Below are 13649 nucleotides of genomic sequence, written 5' to 3' on the forward strand. Positions count from 1 at the left end.
TGTATGCCATCTATTTGTTATGTGAGAGATGGCCCACTATGGTGGTATCATCTACAATCCTGTAGATGGAGTATGAGCAGAGCTTGGCTACAGGGAGTAACAGGGAGAAGAGTAGACTGAGGTGATTTAAGAGTGTTTTACTTCCTATAAAAATGTGTAGGATCTGGACTATTTCCAGTAATTTAATTCTTTCTAACTAAGTTCCAGAATGAAATTTGAAATATAGGATTGAGATCTATGAGAATACCTTTCCATCTATGGACTGTCGAGATAATGAAGGAAGCATCCACAGTATCAATAATTCAGGTTTGGTTGCTGAAGGAAAAGGGACTAAGGAGACAAATTGGGGAGACGTAAATTGATTTCAGTGGAACTTAACAATATGAACAATTTGTGGCTGAGGAATTAAATCTTACTACATACATTTTGAATGTTGGTGAATGTCACTAAAAGTGCCCCAATCCATTGAGCTAATTGGACTGGATCTTTGATTTGCTTACATTGTGCTAAGATTATTATGGCAGAGTTGCTTAAAGGCCTGAAAGTAGATAGAAATGCCGGTGCTGCAAATTTAAGATGTTAGAAATACTCAGTAGCTGAGGCTGTATCTGTAGGAAGAGGTTCTGAGTCAATATTCCAGGTTGAAGGCCCTTTATGAGAACTATGGGACGAAAGAAGCTCAAGTTTCAGGAAGGAGGGCATCACTGATGAGGTAAAAATTAGTAATGTGGAGGTAAGCTGTAAACACAGGTTACCTAGTCAATGGGGCAGTCAGAAAGTGAGAATGTAGACAAAAGACTGTGGAGCAGTGAAACACAGTGCAGGAAGACATGCCTGGCTGTGTATGTCCTCCACTGCCATAGATCAAACAGGATCTTGAGGTGGGGGGAACAAGTTGAGCCGATATGTTGCAGATGGATGACTGATACAGACAGAGAAACTAAGTTACCTGAAGTTGTAGAGTTCAATATTGGCTCCAGAAGGAGTAGTACAATGGAGACGAGGCTAGAATTTGGAGCAAACGGGTACTCTGATGAAGGAACCCTGTGGATTGACACTGACCCACTGTTAGCCTAATGTAACATTTGACAACTAATTTCCTCCTGCTCAACCCCCTGATTTCCTCCAGCAGATCGTTCATTGCTCCAGATTCCATTACCTGCAGTTCTCTTGTCACCACTGAGTCCAGAAGGCTCAGTTTCACTCTCACCCCCCCCCCCCCCCCCACCCCGCATCCTTATTATCCCCTTGGAAGTGCCAGGCACGTTTTCCTTTTCTGCATTTTCACATTGTCTATATCCTTTGATGTTTCCTTGGCTGAAACTAAACTCCCTGGTTCACATAAACCAGAAACATAATACTTAACTAAAATATTAACCAATAATATTCGTGTAATGGTTGGATCTGTTGCACCAGAGCAGCTATATAGTAAACATTATTCTGACTTGGTCTTGCCGGAATATAGTCAAGTCAAGAATTTCAAGATCATTTTTCCATTTACACTCTGTAAATTTGCTGTATAAGAATAAAATATCAGTGAGGTAACAAAATATAATAAAAATTGCTAAATTTTCTTTGAAGTATAGAGGTGTTTCCTGCAAAAGGTAGGTAATCTTTAACTGTGATTCAAATCATAATATATCTTAGAATAAAAGCTTGGTGGGTTGCATCATCTAAATTAAAATGAGTGGTTTAAGATGCTGTAGTAAATGGAACTATTTTAAAAAAAGAAATCTTGATATCAAGCATTTATAGTTCTTTACCATAAGCTACTTCTAAGAGTGACCTTTAGTCAACTGGACAGAGTATCTTTTGCTTTGAAAGTTTTATACAGTACACTATGATATAAAGAGTGACAGTTAAAAACTATGACTCTTGAACACCTTTTTCTATTTGGTTATGTAAAGTATAAAATTAGGAACTATTATATGAGAAACTGTATTAATGTATGATATAAATGCCATTTGTCTTTTGGTGTTATAGTTTGGGAACACCTGCTACTGTAACTCTGTGCTGCAAGCGCTGTACTTCTGCCGACCATTTCGAGAGAATGTACTTGCATACAAGGCACAGCAGAAAAAGAAAGAAAATCTCCTGACGTGTCTAGCTGACCTCTTCCATTCCATTGCCACCCAGAAGAAAAAGGTCGGTGTGATTCCTCCCAAGAAATTTATTTCCAGGTTACGCAAAGAGAATGGTAAGTATTGCAATGAGAAAAATTACGTGCATCCTGTGAATGTTTAGTTGTAACACGTTTTAACAAGTATGTACCTAAATCAGTAGATCATTCACAGAACTGAAGAATCATAGAATGATTACTACCGAGAAGGAGGTAATTTGCCCCATTCTATCTATGTTGACTCCTTGCAGAACAGTTCTGTAGTTCCCAGTTTCCTGTGGTTACCTTGTAACCTTGAAAATTGACTCCCTAGTCTTTTTTCTATTCTGATTCCTCCATTAACTCTGCCATTACTAGGTTCCAAATTTTAACCACTCTGTTCCTAGAAAGGTTTTTCCTCCTTGAATTATTCTGCATTTTTTGTCTATCATTTTTGAATCGGTGTCTCTTGACCTTAAAGGCAATAGTTTCTGTCTACAGAATAGATATGTGCCATTTATTTTCTGTTGTTTATTTTTATGAAAGTGTATCTCTTTGTATTTTATTATAATTCATTTGCCAGTTGTCTGCTTGGGTCTGTACATAGTGTGGTTTATTCCTGGATTCAAATGAAATTCTCTTGGGCAATATTGAATACTTATCAGGATACCATTTTTGGGTATTCTTTATGAATAATGATTAAATTGGTACAAAAATATAGAATATGATATTGCAGTTATAACATTCTGCTTGACAAAGCTGTTAAATATCCTACCAATAGCTATATATCAGATAATGAAGGAAAAGTTTTAAGAGGTCATCTTTTGTTTTGTTTATTGTTACTTGATTCATGTCTAATTTTATAACGTTGTGGCGAAGTATAATATATCTCCTCAACAGAGTTTTTAGATGTTATTTTTAACTAGAAGCAACAAACAGCTTCACATTATTGGTGCAATAAAACACAAAAGGATATTGTAAGTAGATAGGGTTTGTGGTTTTCAAATGTAGGATACTTTAAGTTAGTGCCAAAGGTGTAGAGAAACTGGAATTTTTAAAAGTTTGTCTGCAGAGTTTTTTGAGCCAGCATCTAAATTTTCTCAATGGAGAAGGAACAGCATTGGATTCTACAGTATATAGCAGGACAAGTAGTTCAGATGTCGGTGGGAGAGCATTTTAGAGAGTGGGACTATAATAAGTAATGAGAAAAGATGAAGATGATGCAGAAGTTAAAGACCTGAATTGACGAAAGCTGAGTTCAATGTCATAAGCAACACACACACAAAATGCTGGAGGAACTCGGCAGGCCGGGCAGCATCTACGGGGTGGGGATAGTACAGTTGATGCCCCAGGCCAAGACTCCTCGGCAGAACTCGTGTCATAAGAAAGGACCTGCAAAAGTAGACTCTGAGCAGTTGGCTGCAGGTAAGCCTACATCAGACAAGTGAGAGTAATTCAAAATAAGTAAATAATGAGAACTTGGGACCAACATGTTCCCCTAAGTTAAAAGGTTAGGGAAGTAGGTGTAAGGAGCTTTAGATGTCCAAGGATATTGAAGGTTGGATAAAAGGAAAGAACAAATGAAAGAAAATACACGGCAAGTATAAAGAATTGAAAATGTGGAAGGAGTGTAGAAAGTGTAAGGGGGGGAAATATACATATTTTTAAAAAAGGAGACAACATGCAATATTACTGCTGGACAAGATTAAGGATTTTGAGGCAAGAGGGTAACCAATGAAAAAGGTGAGGCTAAAAATGCAACCTGTGTTTGGACCCAGAGGTTGTGCAGAGGAACGAATACTTCTCTGATTTTACTAGGAGAAAGACATTGTAGTTGGAAAAGTTGGGGAGAGGGGCATGAAATGCTAGCACATTTACCCTAATAAAGGTGGTATTAGAGGACTTCAAAGGTGTCGGTTGTTAAATTTCTGTCCGTAGGTGAAGTGCCAAATGATTGAAGGACGGCAAAATCAGTACCTTTATCCAACATGAGTTTCAGGGATGTGCTGTGAGTCTAATAGCAGTGGTACGAAAGTTGGAAAAGAAAATCCAGGGTCAGGATTAATCTACACGTGGAAAAGCAGAGAATAATCAAAAGTAGTCAGCATGGCTTTCTTAGAAGGAAATTATGTTTGACAATTTGATTGAGTTTTTTTTTGAAGTAATAGTATTGAGGGCTGTGTAATTGATGGAGTTTACATGGTTCTAATGAGAAACTTGTTCAAATGGTCAGGGTCCCGGGCAATTCAGCAAATTGGTTTGGTAAATGCTAAAGGGTGCTGATGAAAGATTGTGCTTGTGATTGGAAGCCTGTGACCGGTGGTGGACCACAGGTATTGATTCTGGGATCCTTATTGTTCGTCATATGTTAATGTTTTGGATGTGAAATTAGAAGATGTCACTGGTAAATCTTTAGATGACATGAGAATTGGTGGCATTGACAGTGAAGTGGATAGTCTTGGGCTGCATGATGATGTTGACAAGATTGACAGATGGAATTCAAACCTGGTAAGTGTGAGGTTCTGCACTGTAGAAGAACTAATAGGACCTACATGATGCATTGTAGGACTCTTGAGAGTGAGAAAAGTGAGGATCTTGGTGTAGAAGTCCAAAGATCTGTAAAAATGCACCATTGCTAGAAAAGGTGGTGAAAAAGATGTAGGTGATATGCTCTCCCTTAGCTAGAATATAAGGCAGGGAGGGACAGCTTTATAAAACACTGCTTTTAAAAAAAATTATTTATTTATTGTTAAATTTTAGAAATTACAAGGAATAAATGTAATAATAAAATAGTAAGAAAAATAATATTGACCCTCCCCCTCCCCCCCCTTAACCCTTATCTAAAGAAAGAAAAAAAAAGAAGAGAAAGATTGCCTGGATATCGGAGGACCCCCACATGCTCCATGGAGTTCAAAATAATTTTGATATTTATTTTTACTTTCCCCAATTACTATAATTTTATCTTCAAAGGACCTGTGTATATAATCCTATCTTTTGTAAGTATGGGAGCCAAATTTTCAAAAATATATCATATTCATTTCTTAGATTATACGTAATTTTTTCAAATGGAATACAACTATGTATTTCATTATTCCAATGATCCATAGTTAAATATAAATCAGATTTCCAACTAACTGCGATAACTTTTTTGGCTACTGCCAATGCAATTTTTATAAATTTTTTCTAATACTTGTTCAATTTAAGTTTCGTTATTGTCCCTTCAATGTCTCCTAATAAAAATAATAGTGGACTATGTGGGAGTTGTACTCCAATAATTTGTTCCAATAGAAGTCTTAAATTTATCCAAAATGGTTGAATTTTAAAACAAGACCAGGTAGAATGTAAAAAAGTACCAATTTCTTGATTACATCGAAAACATTGGTCAGACATATTTGAATTAAATCTATTTATTTTCTGTGGTGTTATATATAATTGATGTAAAAAATTATATTGTATTAATCTGTCGAACATTTATTGTATTTCTCATACTATCAAAACATAATCTTGACCAGTTTTTTCCATCAATTTTAACATTCAGATCAGATTCCCATTTTTGTCTTGATTTATGAGTTCCTAACTTAATTGTTTGTTTTTGAATCAAATTATACATACAAGATGTAAATTTTTTAATTTTTCTTTCTGAATTAATATTTCTACTTCACTAGGTTTTGGCATCAACATTGTTTGTCCCAGCTTTTCTCGTAAATAGGCTTTTAATTGAAAGTAACAGAAAAGAGTGTTATTTGATATTTTATATTTATTTTTTAATTGATCAAACGACATCAATATACCTCCTTCAAAACAATCACCTATATATTTAATCCCCTTTTGGAACCAATTATGTAAAAGTTTATTATCCATTGTAAAAGGAATAAGCCTATTTTGAATTAAAGTTCTTTTTGCTAATAAAGATTTATTTATCTCATCGTCCATATTTACCTTATTCCATAAATCAATCAAGTGTCTTAATATAGGAGATTCTTTTTTTTCCCCGATAAAACACTGCTTAGGTCACAACAGAACTGTGTGTACTTACAGTATGGTTACCACACCATAGAGCAGGGGTGTCAAACTCATTTTAGGTCGCGGGCCGGATTGAGCAAAATGCAGCTTCATGCAAACTAGGATCAGTCGGACGCGTGCGAACGCAGCTTTCGTTGCCTCCGTTTTTTCAGTCTACTCTCGTGTGTCTCAGTTTCTGCTATAACTACAAAGTGTTTCACTTTACAAATTCCGTTTCTTATGAAGAAGACTACCGAGCAAGACTGCCGAATAAACACTAAAAACCCTGAAAACCTGGTACCTGAATAAACTCAGCATTAGCCATATCATACGCCATAGGCGCTTCGATTACTGGGGCCAGCTTTAATAGTAATTAGATATTATCTCACGGGCCAAAGATAATTCCACCGCGGGCCGGATTTGGCCCGCAGGCCTTGAGTTTGACATATATGCCATAGAGTATTACAAAGGAAGTTTATCAGGATACTGACTGGGATGGAGCCTTTCAAAATTCAAGTCACCATACACTACCCTGAGATTCATTCTCTTGTGAGCATTCACAGTAAATACAAAGAAACAGAATAGAATCAGTGGAAGACCACACACAAGTTGGACAACCAAACAATGTGCAAAAGGCAAATGGTGCATATACAAAAAGAAAAAAAATGTACTAATATCGTGAACATGAGATGAAGAGTCTTTGAAAGTGAGTCCATAGATTGTGTGAATAGTTCAGTGATGGGGCAGATGAAGTTGAATGAAGTTATCCCCTCTGGTTGAGGGATAATAAATGTTCCTACTCTTTGTGGTGTGGGTCCTGTGGCTCCTGATGGCAGTGGCGAGAATAGAGCATGTCCTGGATGGTGGGGGTCCATGATGATCTATGCTGCTTTCCTGCAACAGTGTTCCAGTAGATGTGCTCATGGTGGGGAGGGCTTTACTCATGATGGACTGGGCTGTATTCACTACATTTTGTAGGCTTTTCCATTCAAGGGCATCGGTGCTTTCATACCAGTCTGTGATGTGATTAGCCAATATATTCTCCACTACACATCCATAGAAATTTGTCAAAGTTTTGGATGACTTGCTGAGTATATAGACATTTATAAGAAATAAGAGGTGCTGTCGTGCTTTCTTTGTAATGGCATTTACATGCTGGACCCAAGGCAGATCCTCTGAAATAATAAACTTAGGCAAGAGTTGATATGTTTAATCTCTTTCAACCTTTCAAAGCTCTTCATCGCAGTGGATGTATGTGCTACTGGATGATAGTGATTGAGGCAGGTTACCACATTCTTCTTTGTTTGAGGCAGATTGGTGGGTAACTTAGACTACCAAAGCAAGAGGTTAAAGATACCAATGAACACTCCAGCCAGTTGATCAGCCCAAGTCTTTAGTACTTGGCCAGATACTTCCAGTGGATTCACACCCCTGAAGGATGCTCTCACATCTAACTTAGACTGAAATCATAGGGGATGTGGGAGTTTCTAAAGGTAACCCAATGTTTTATCAGTCAAAGTGAGCATAAAAGGCATTGAGCTCATGTGGGAACAAAACCTTTGTTGTCACCTATGTTGCTTGGCTTCACTTTGTAGGAGTTGATAGCATTATAGCCCTGCTACAGCTATTGAGCATCCTTCAGTGATTCAAGTTTGGTCTGGATTGCCACTTCTCATGTGAGATGGCTTTCCAGAGGTTGTATCTGGACCTCTTATATTTTACTTGGTCTCTATGCAGCGAGACTAGATAGAGTGGGTTTGTTTTCCATGAAGGAAGTTGAAGGGTTACTTAAGATGTATTTAAAATTAGGAACAGCATTGATTGTGTAGACAATGGAAAACTTTTTCTCCTGGCGGAGGGTTTAAAACTAAAGGACTTATGTTCCAGATGTGATTTGAGGAAGAATCTTTTTTTAATCTCCAAGGGAATTTGGAATGCAAAACTCACTGCTAAGAGGATGTTGGAGTCAGAAACTCCCACAGCATTTTAGAAATATATCACCACGTCATTCAAGGCCACAGACAAAAAGCTAACAAATGAAATTAGTAAAGATAAGCATTTGATGGTCAGCACTAAGAGTTTATTTCTGTGCTGTATGATTTGATGTATGCTCCCTGCCTCCTTTTTGCAAGCTCAGAAATTCCAAGTAGTTGCCCAAGTTATTGATCCTCAATTTTCTTATCAGGACACCACAGTAAGTATGCATCTGTGATAACATCTTGCTGACAATCAACACAAGTGCTCCTCATGATTTGTGCTTAGCCACTGCTCTATTGTCTCCACACTCATGACTGTATGGCTAAGCAACATCTACAGGTTTGCAATTGAGACCACTGTTTTTGGTTAAAATCTCAAATAGTTACAAGGAAGCACATAGGAGTGAGATCAATCAATTGGTTGGGTGTTATTGCAACAATAATCCTGCACTTAATGTCAGCAAGACCAAGAAATTGATAATGGATTTTGAGAAGGGAAAATTATGAGAATACAGACCAAAGCTCACTGAGGGGCCAGTGATGGAAAGCATGAGCAGATTTAAGTTTCTGGGTGTTAACATTTCAGAGGATCTGGCCTGGACCCACACACATTGATGCAGTCACAAAGAAGGCATGCCAGTGGCTCTACTGCACTAGGTGATTGAGAATATTCGGTACATCACCAAGCAATCTTGTAAGTTTCTACGATGGAGAGAATCCTGACTGTTTGCACGTGGCTTGGTGTGTTGTGTCCAGTGCAGAGGATTGCAAGTTGCTGTGGAGGTTTGTAGATTCATCCAGCTCTGTCACGAGCACAACTCTTCCCAGCATCGAGGACATGTTCACAGGATGCTGTCTTGCAAAAGTGGCATCTCTCACTGAAGACCCTTACCATATGGAAAATGACCTCTTCTTTACCACCATTAGGAACGAGGTACAGGAGCCTGAAGACCTATATTCAAAGATTCAGAAACAGCTTCTTCTCCTCAGCCATCAGATGTCTGAATGGTCCATGAAACCTACCTCATTATTCCTTTTTGACTATTTCTTGTAATTGACAATAATTTAATGTCTTCACAATGTTCTGCCACAAAACAACAAATTTCATGTCATAAGATAATACGATTCTGAGTGGTTAAGTGACAGCTTAATTGAGCAATAAACATAGTTTTGGGGTGTTATTTTTTTAACCTCTTCAATGGATAAGAAGTTCAGTACCATAAGGTATAACCACACAATGCAGTATTACTCAATTTGTTCATCTATACCTTCAATTTATCTATTTGTACTTTCATAATGGCAAAAAGTAAGTGTTTACACGCTGGCTGGAACAAAAAGCCACTGTCAATTTTATGGACTCTGTATCAATAATACTCAGGATAAAATGTCTTCCCCAGAACTTTGTTTTGGAGATGCTCATAGTGGAACTTGTAGCACAGCACCACAAGCATGCTGTGGAGCTAATCCTGCATGATCTGATAAAGATCTGCAATTGTGAAATAATTATTTTTCTTTTTAACTGTAGATTTGTTTGATAACTACATGCAACAAGATGCACACGAATTTCTGAACTACCTGCTGAATACCATCGCCGACATCTTGCAGGAAGAGAAGAAGCAGGAGAAACAGAATGGAAAATTAAAGAATGGTAATGCAAATGAAATTGAAGAGAACAAACTTGAACCCACATGGGTACATGAAATTTTTCAGGGAACACTCACGAATGAGACAAGATGTCTGAACTGTGAAACAGTAAGTAAAGACACAGAAAATTTGCACTTCTATTTTACTATTGAAAAACATGCTAATTCTTAAAACTAATTTTCAACTGTGGATAAGACTCTTGGTTTCACTTTAAACTAGTGGATTATCCAATTCCTCTGCTCTATGTCCTCCAGTTATTAGATTTTACCTCTTGAATGAGCAATTCCTATATCTTTTTCACAAGCAGTATAATTGAGATTATGAATTCAACTGAAATGGTCAGCCTTTTGGATATAGATTACCTGAATTTGGCTTGGCTGAATTGTAAAATTTTATTTTGATTTAATAATTAAAAGAAATTATATAGAAGAAAATGTAACTTTATTTATTCAAGTCGTACTCCGTCTGTAGCTTGCTTGATTTAAAACATGCATTGTTTGTTGTAGAAGTGATTGGCTCATCAGTTTCCAAAGGAAGTCTCTTTAAGAGGCTTTCCTCTGTGAAATAGCAGTCTGTAATAATTGCTGTTGGTAAATTAGTTCAGTTCTCTGTCTATATTTTGTTTATTTTTTCATATTCTATGAGAATGTTTTTTTTTATTCTGTATCTCAATTTTTTTGGTTGTGATTTGTAAATCTTGTAAGGTTAATTTTCATTGCCTACACTGCTGTAAGCTATCCTGTATTCTCCCAGTGTTCTAAACAACCTTTTTAAATACATGCAAACAAACTAAACCTTGTTACATAGCACCTGAGGCAAGTCAACAATTTATGCAAAATGTAGGTCAAATAGTCATGAGACTGCATGCAAAAATGTAAATTACCTTATTGATAAGAAATGGATTTTAAAAACAAAGCCATTATTTATCAACCACTTCTAATTGTACTTCAAGAAGTGATACTGAGTCATCTTGTTGCAGTGTCTGTAATGAAGATATTTTAGCAATGTTTTTGGATGGGGAATTCTAAGATTTAGATTTCAAACAGTAAAGGAACAATGAAGTTACAATTCCGACTCAGAAGTACACAGAAGTGATCTTAGAAGTGGTGATATTCCCAATAAATAAATAATATTTAAAAAAAAAGAAGTGGTGATATTCCCTATGTCTTCTGCTTTTCTTTGGGTAGTTGTGCAGTTAAGTTTGGGAGATGTTGGAAGAAATCTTAGTCAGTGCTGCTGTGTATCATGTGGATAATGGACACTGTAGCCAGTGAAGGTTTGTGATGTGAATGAATTTTTAAAGTGATGGATGTGATGTTTCAAGTTTGAGTGATAATATCAAAAATTTGCGATTTGATCCACAGTGTTGTAATGATCATTAGTGTCATTATTGTGTGTGCTTTTTGATCATTTTACCAAGGAGGGGTATGGGAGTTGATGTCCAAACTATCCGCTAAGTTTCTTTCTGAGAGAAGACCATAATCTTAACAAAGAACAGCTTCAGAAATCAGTAAATGCTGCAAAGCCATTTTCATTAGCAAGTGTAGAACGAGAAGTCCAACTTGAGGCTATGGATCAGACATTTAGGATTGAGATGAGGTGATATTTCTTCTTTGAAACTTTCAAATTTGCAACTCCAGGCAGGCTGGCATTTATGGATGGGCAATAAGGTGTACTTGTCAGCAATGCCCAGATCCAAAAAGTGAACGCTTTTTTAAAACAGAAAGATTACAGATTTTTTTTGACCCTGAGAAATCTAGGAACATGGGTGTTGTGGTTGTGGTTTGAGGGTTATTGGAGGGAAATCAAATTGAAGTTGAATGGCAATGTCTGTTTACTGGTACAGCAAGGCACAAGCAGTCATAATAGTCTACTACCCTTAACCTCAAAACTGAAAATTGTTCATCTGGATGTCAGTTCCTTTTAATAAATTTTTTAGAATCTGATGTTGCTACTTTTTAAATTTTGCTTTTGAGATCTTTTTAACCTCCTTGTTTCCCTTTAGAATTTTGGTAACCATATTGAACTTATTACTTGTGGATGTTTGCTATTCTGTAGATGAAATGGTCTCTTATTTTTGGTATTAAAACCTTTTATCATCTTGAATGCTTCATTTAGATGTCTCTTAGACCATCCACTCTAAGGAGAATAATTCCAAGTTCTCCAATTTGTGCATGTAACTAAACTTGCTCATCCTGTGTATGATTCTATTAAGTATTTTCTGTAGAGCACCCTCCAGATCCTTGACATCCTTCCTAAAGCATGGGACTATGAATTAAGCACAAAATTCCAGCAAGGTTTCAGCTGACTACTGTTTTTATATTCAGTACCCCTTACATGTACTTAAACTTTGTTAAAGTGGGGGGGAAAAATCACTTGTAGTTCACTACCTCTGAGCATCCTAAAATGCGTCACACTGAAAAATACTTTTGAAATGTAGACAAATTTGTAACTTGGGAAGTATATGTTAACTCATAAGGGTTATTCTGCAGGTTAGCAGCAAAGATGAAGATTTTTTGGATCTTTCAGTTGACGTGGAACAGAACACATCAATTACCCATTGCCTCAGGTAAGTAGTGACCAGTTAAGTAATCTTGGAAATTATATAATTTAAAGCTATCTTTATAAAGTAGTTGTTTTGCTTCCCTCAATGGTAGATGTTTTAATTTCAAAGGAGATTTCTCTTTCCAGCTTTTTAAAGTGTTACATGGCGGAAGTTTCAAAAATAAGTAGAAACCCTTAAGATTACCCAATCTACACATATGAAGGAGGAGTAGGCCTCTGCCTGTCAGGATTATCCTGCCTTTTAATAAGATCAGGGCTGATCTAAGTGCAACTTTAATTCCATTTTACCCTTGGTAACTTGTCACTAATCTGCTTATCTACTTCCCTATGCCTTAAATATTCAAAGACGACTTCCTCTAACAGTTGAGGAAATTGAATGTCAAATAACACAACTTTCTCTGAGGAAAAAATGCCGTCTTTCTTAAATGGGCATCAACATAATTTTAGAAGTGAACTCTATCACCATTCTCCCCCCCCCCCCCCCCCCACCAACCACTTCATTTTTTCTCAACAATTGCTGTGGCTAAGACCTCTCAGGATCTTCCATGTTTAGACCAGTTCTCCATTTATTCTTCTAAGCTCCAGAGAATACAAGTCTAGCCTTTGCAGCTTTTCTTAAGACATCTTGTTCATTTTGAATATTAGTTCAATGAAATATCTCTGAACAATTTTCAATGCATTAACATGACCTTTTAAATAAGATAATCACAGTATGCAGTACACCAGATGTGATGTAGTCTTGCCAAAGCCATTTTGTAACTGAAGCATAACTTCCCTACTTTTGTAATTGGTTCTCCCAGCAAAAAAAAATATTCTGTTAGCTTTTCTAGTTAGTTGCAGTACCAGCACAGCTGTCTTTTGTAAACCAGAAAATAGGACATCTAGATTTCTCTATCTTTAGATAGGCAAAATGGATATTCTAAGACAGATATTTCTGTGAAGTGTTGAATATGTTCCTGATATGCTTCCAGTTACCTAATGCAGAAGTCAATTTCACAAGCAAGTGCTGACACCCTTGAACTAAAGCATGACTGAGTGAGCAAAACAGATGGGATAAAATGCCTTGGCAGACAATAAAATCTTTCTATGGCTGCTGGCATTGAATATTGATTAATGGAACTGATCTCTTCAATTGATAAAGAATGTACACACGGTAGCTACTTCATTAGTTACAGGAGGTACATAATACAGGAGTGTATGTTTGTGATCTTCTACTGTAGCCCATCCACTTCAAGGTTCGATATGTGCATTCAGGGTTGCTCTTTTGCACACCACTGTAGTAACACAGTGAAAGTGACGGAGATCACACTTGTTCCCCTTTCTGATGTTGGGTCTGAACGACAACTTTACCTCTTGACCATCTC

The 13649-nt window shown here is 36.9% G+C and overlaps 1 protein-coding gene across 2 annotated transcripts in view; it reads left to right on the forward strand.

Moving 5' to 3' along the window:
* usp46 (ubiquitin specific peptidase 46) overlaps positions 1 to 13649 on the forward strand; it is a 74562-nt gene that overhangs the window by 37990 nt on the left and 22923 nt on the right. For both annotated transcript variants that reach the window (XR_012101265.1, XM_073064673.1), the window contains exons 3-5: positions 1984 to 2197; positions 9602 to 9828; positions 12213 to 12289. Coding sequence is in view for 1 of the 2 variants with exons in the window: in XM_073064673.1 (XP_072920774.1) it covers positions 1984 to 2197; positions 9602 to 9828; positions 12213 to 12289 (518 nt within the window). In the remaining variant the exon portion in view is untranslated. The remainder of the gene's footprint in view (positions 1 to 1983; positions 2198 to 9601; positions 9829 to 12212; positions 12290 to 13649) is intronic.

The sequence above is a fragment of the Hemitrygon akajei genome, chromosome 13, assembly GCF_048418815.1.
Source record: "Hemitrygon akajei chromosome 13, sHemAka1.3, whole genome shotgun sequence".
Lineage (NCBI taxonomy): Eukaryota > Metazoa > Chordata > Chondrichthyes > Myliobatiformes > Dasyatidae > Hemitrygon > Hemitrygon akajei.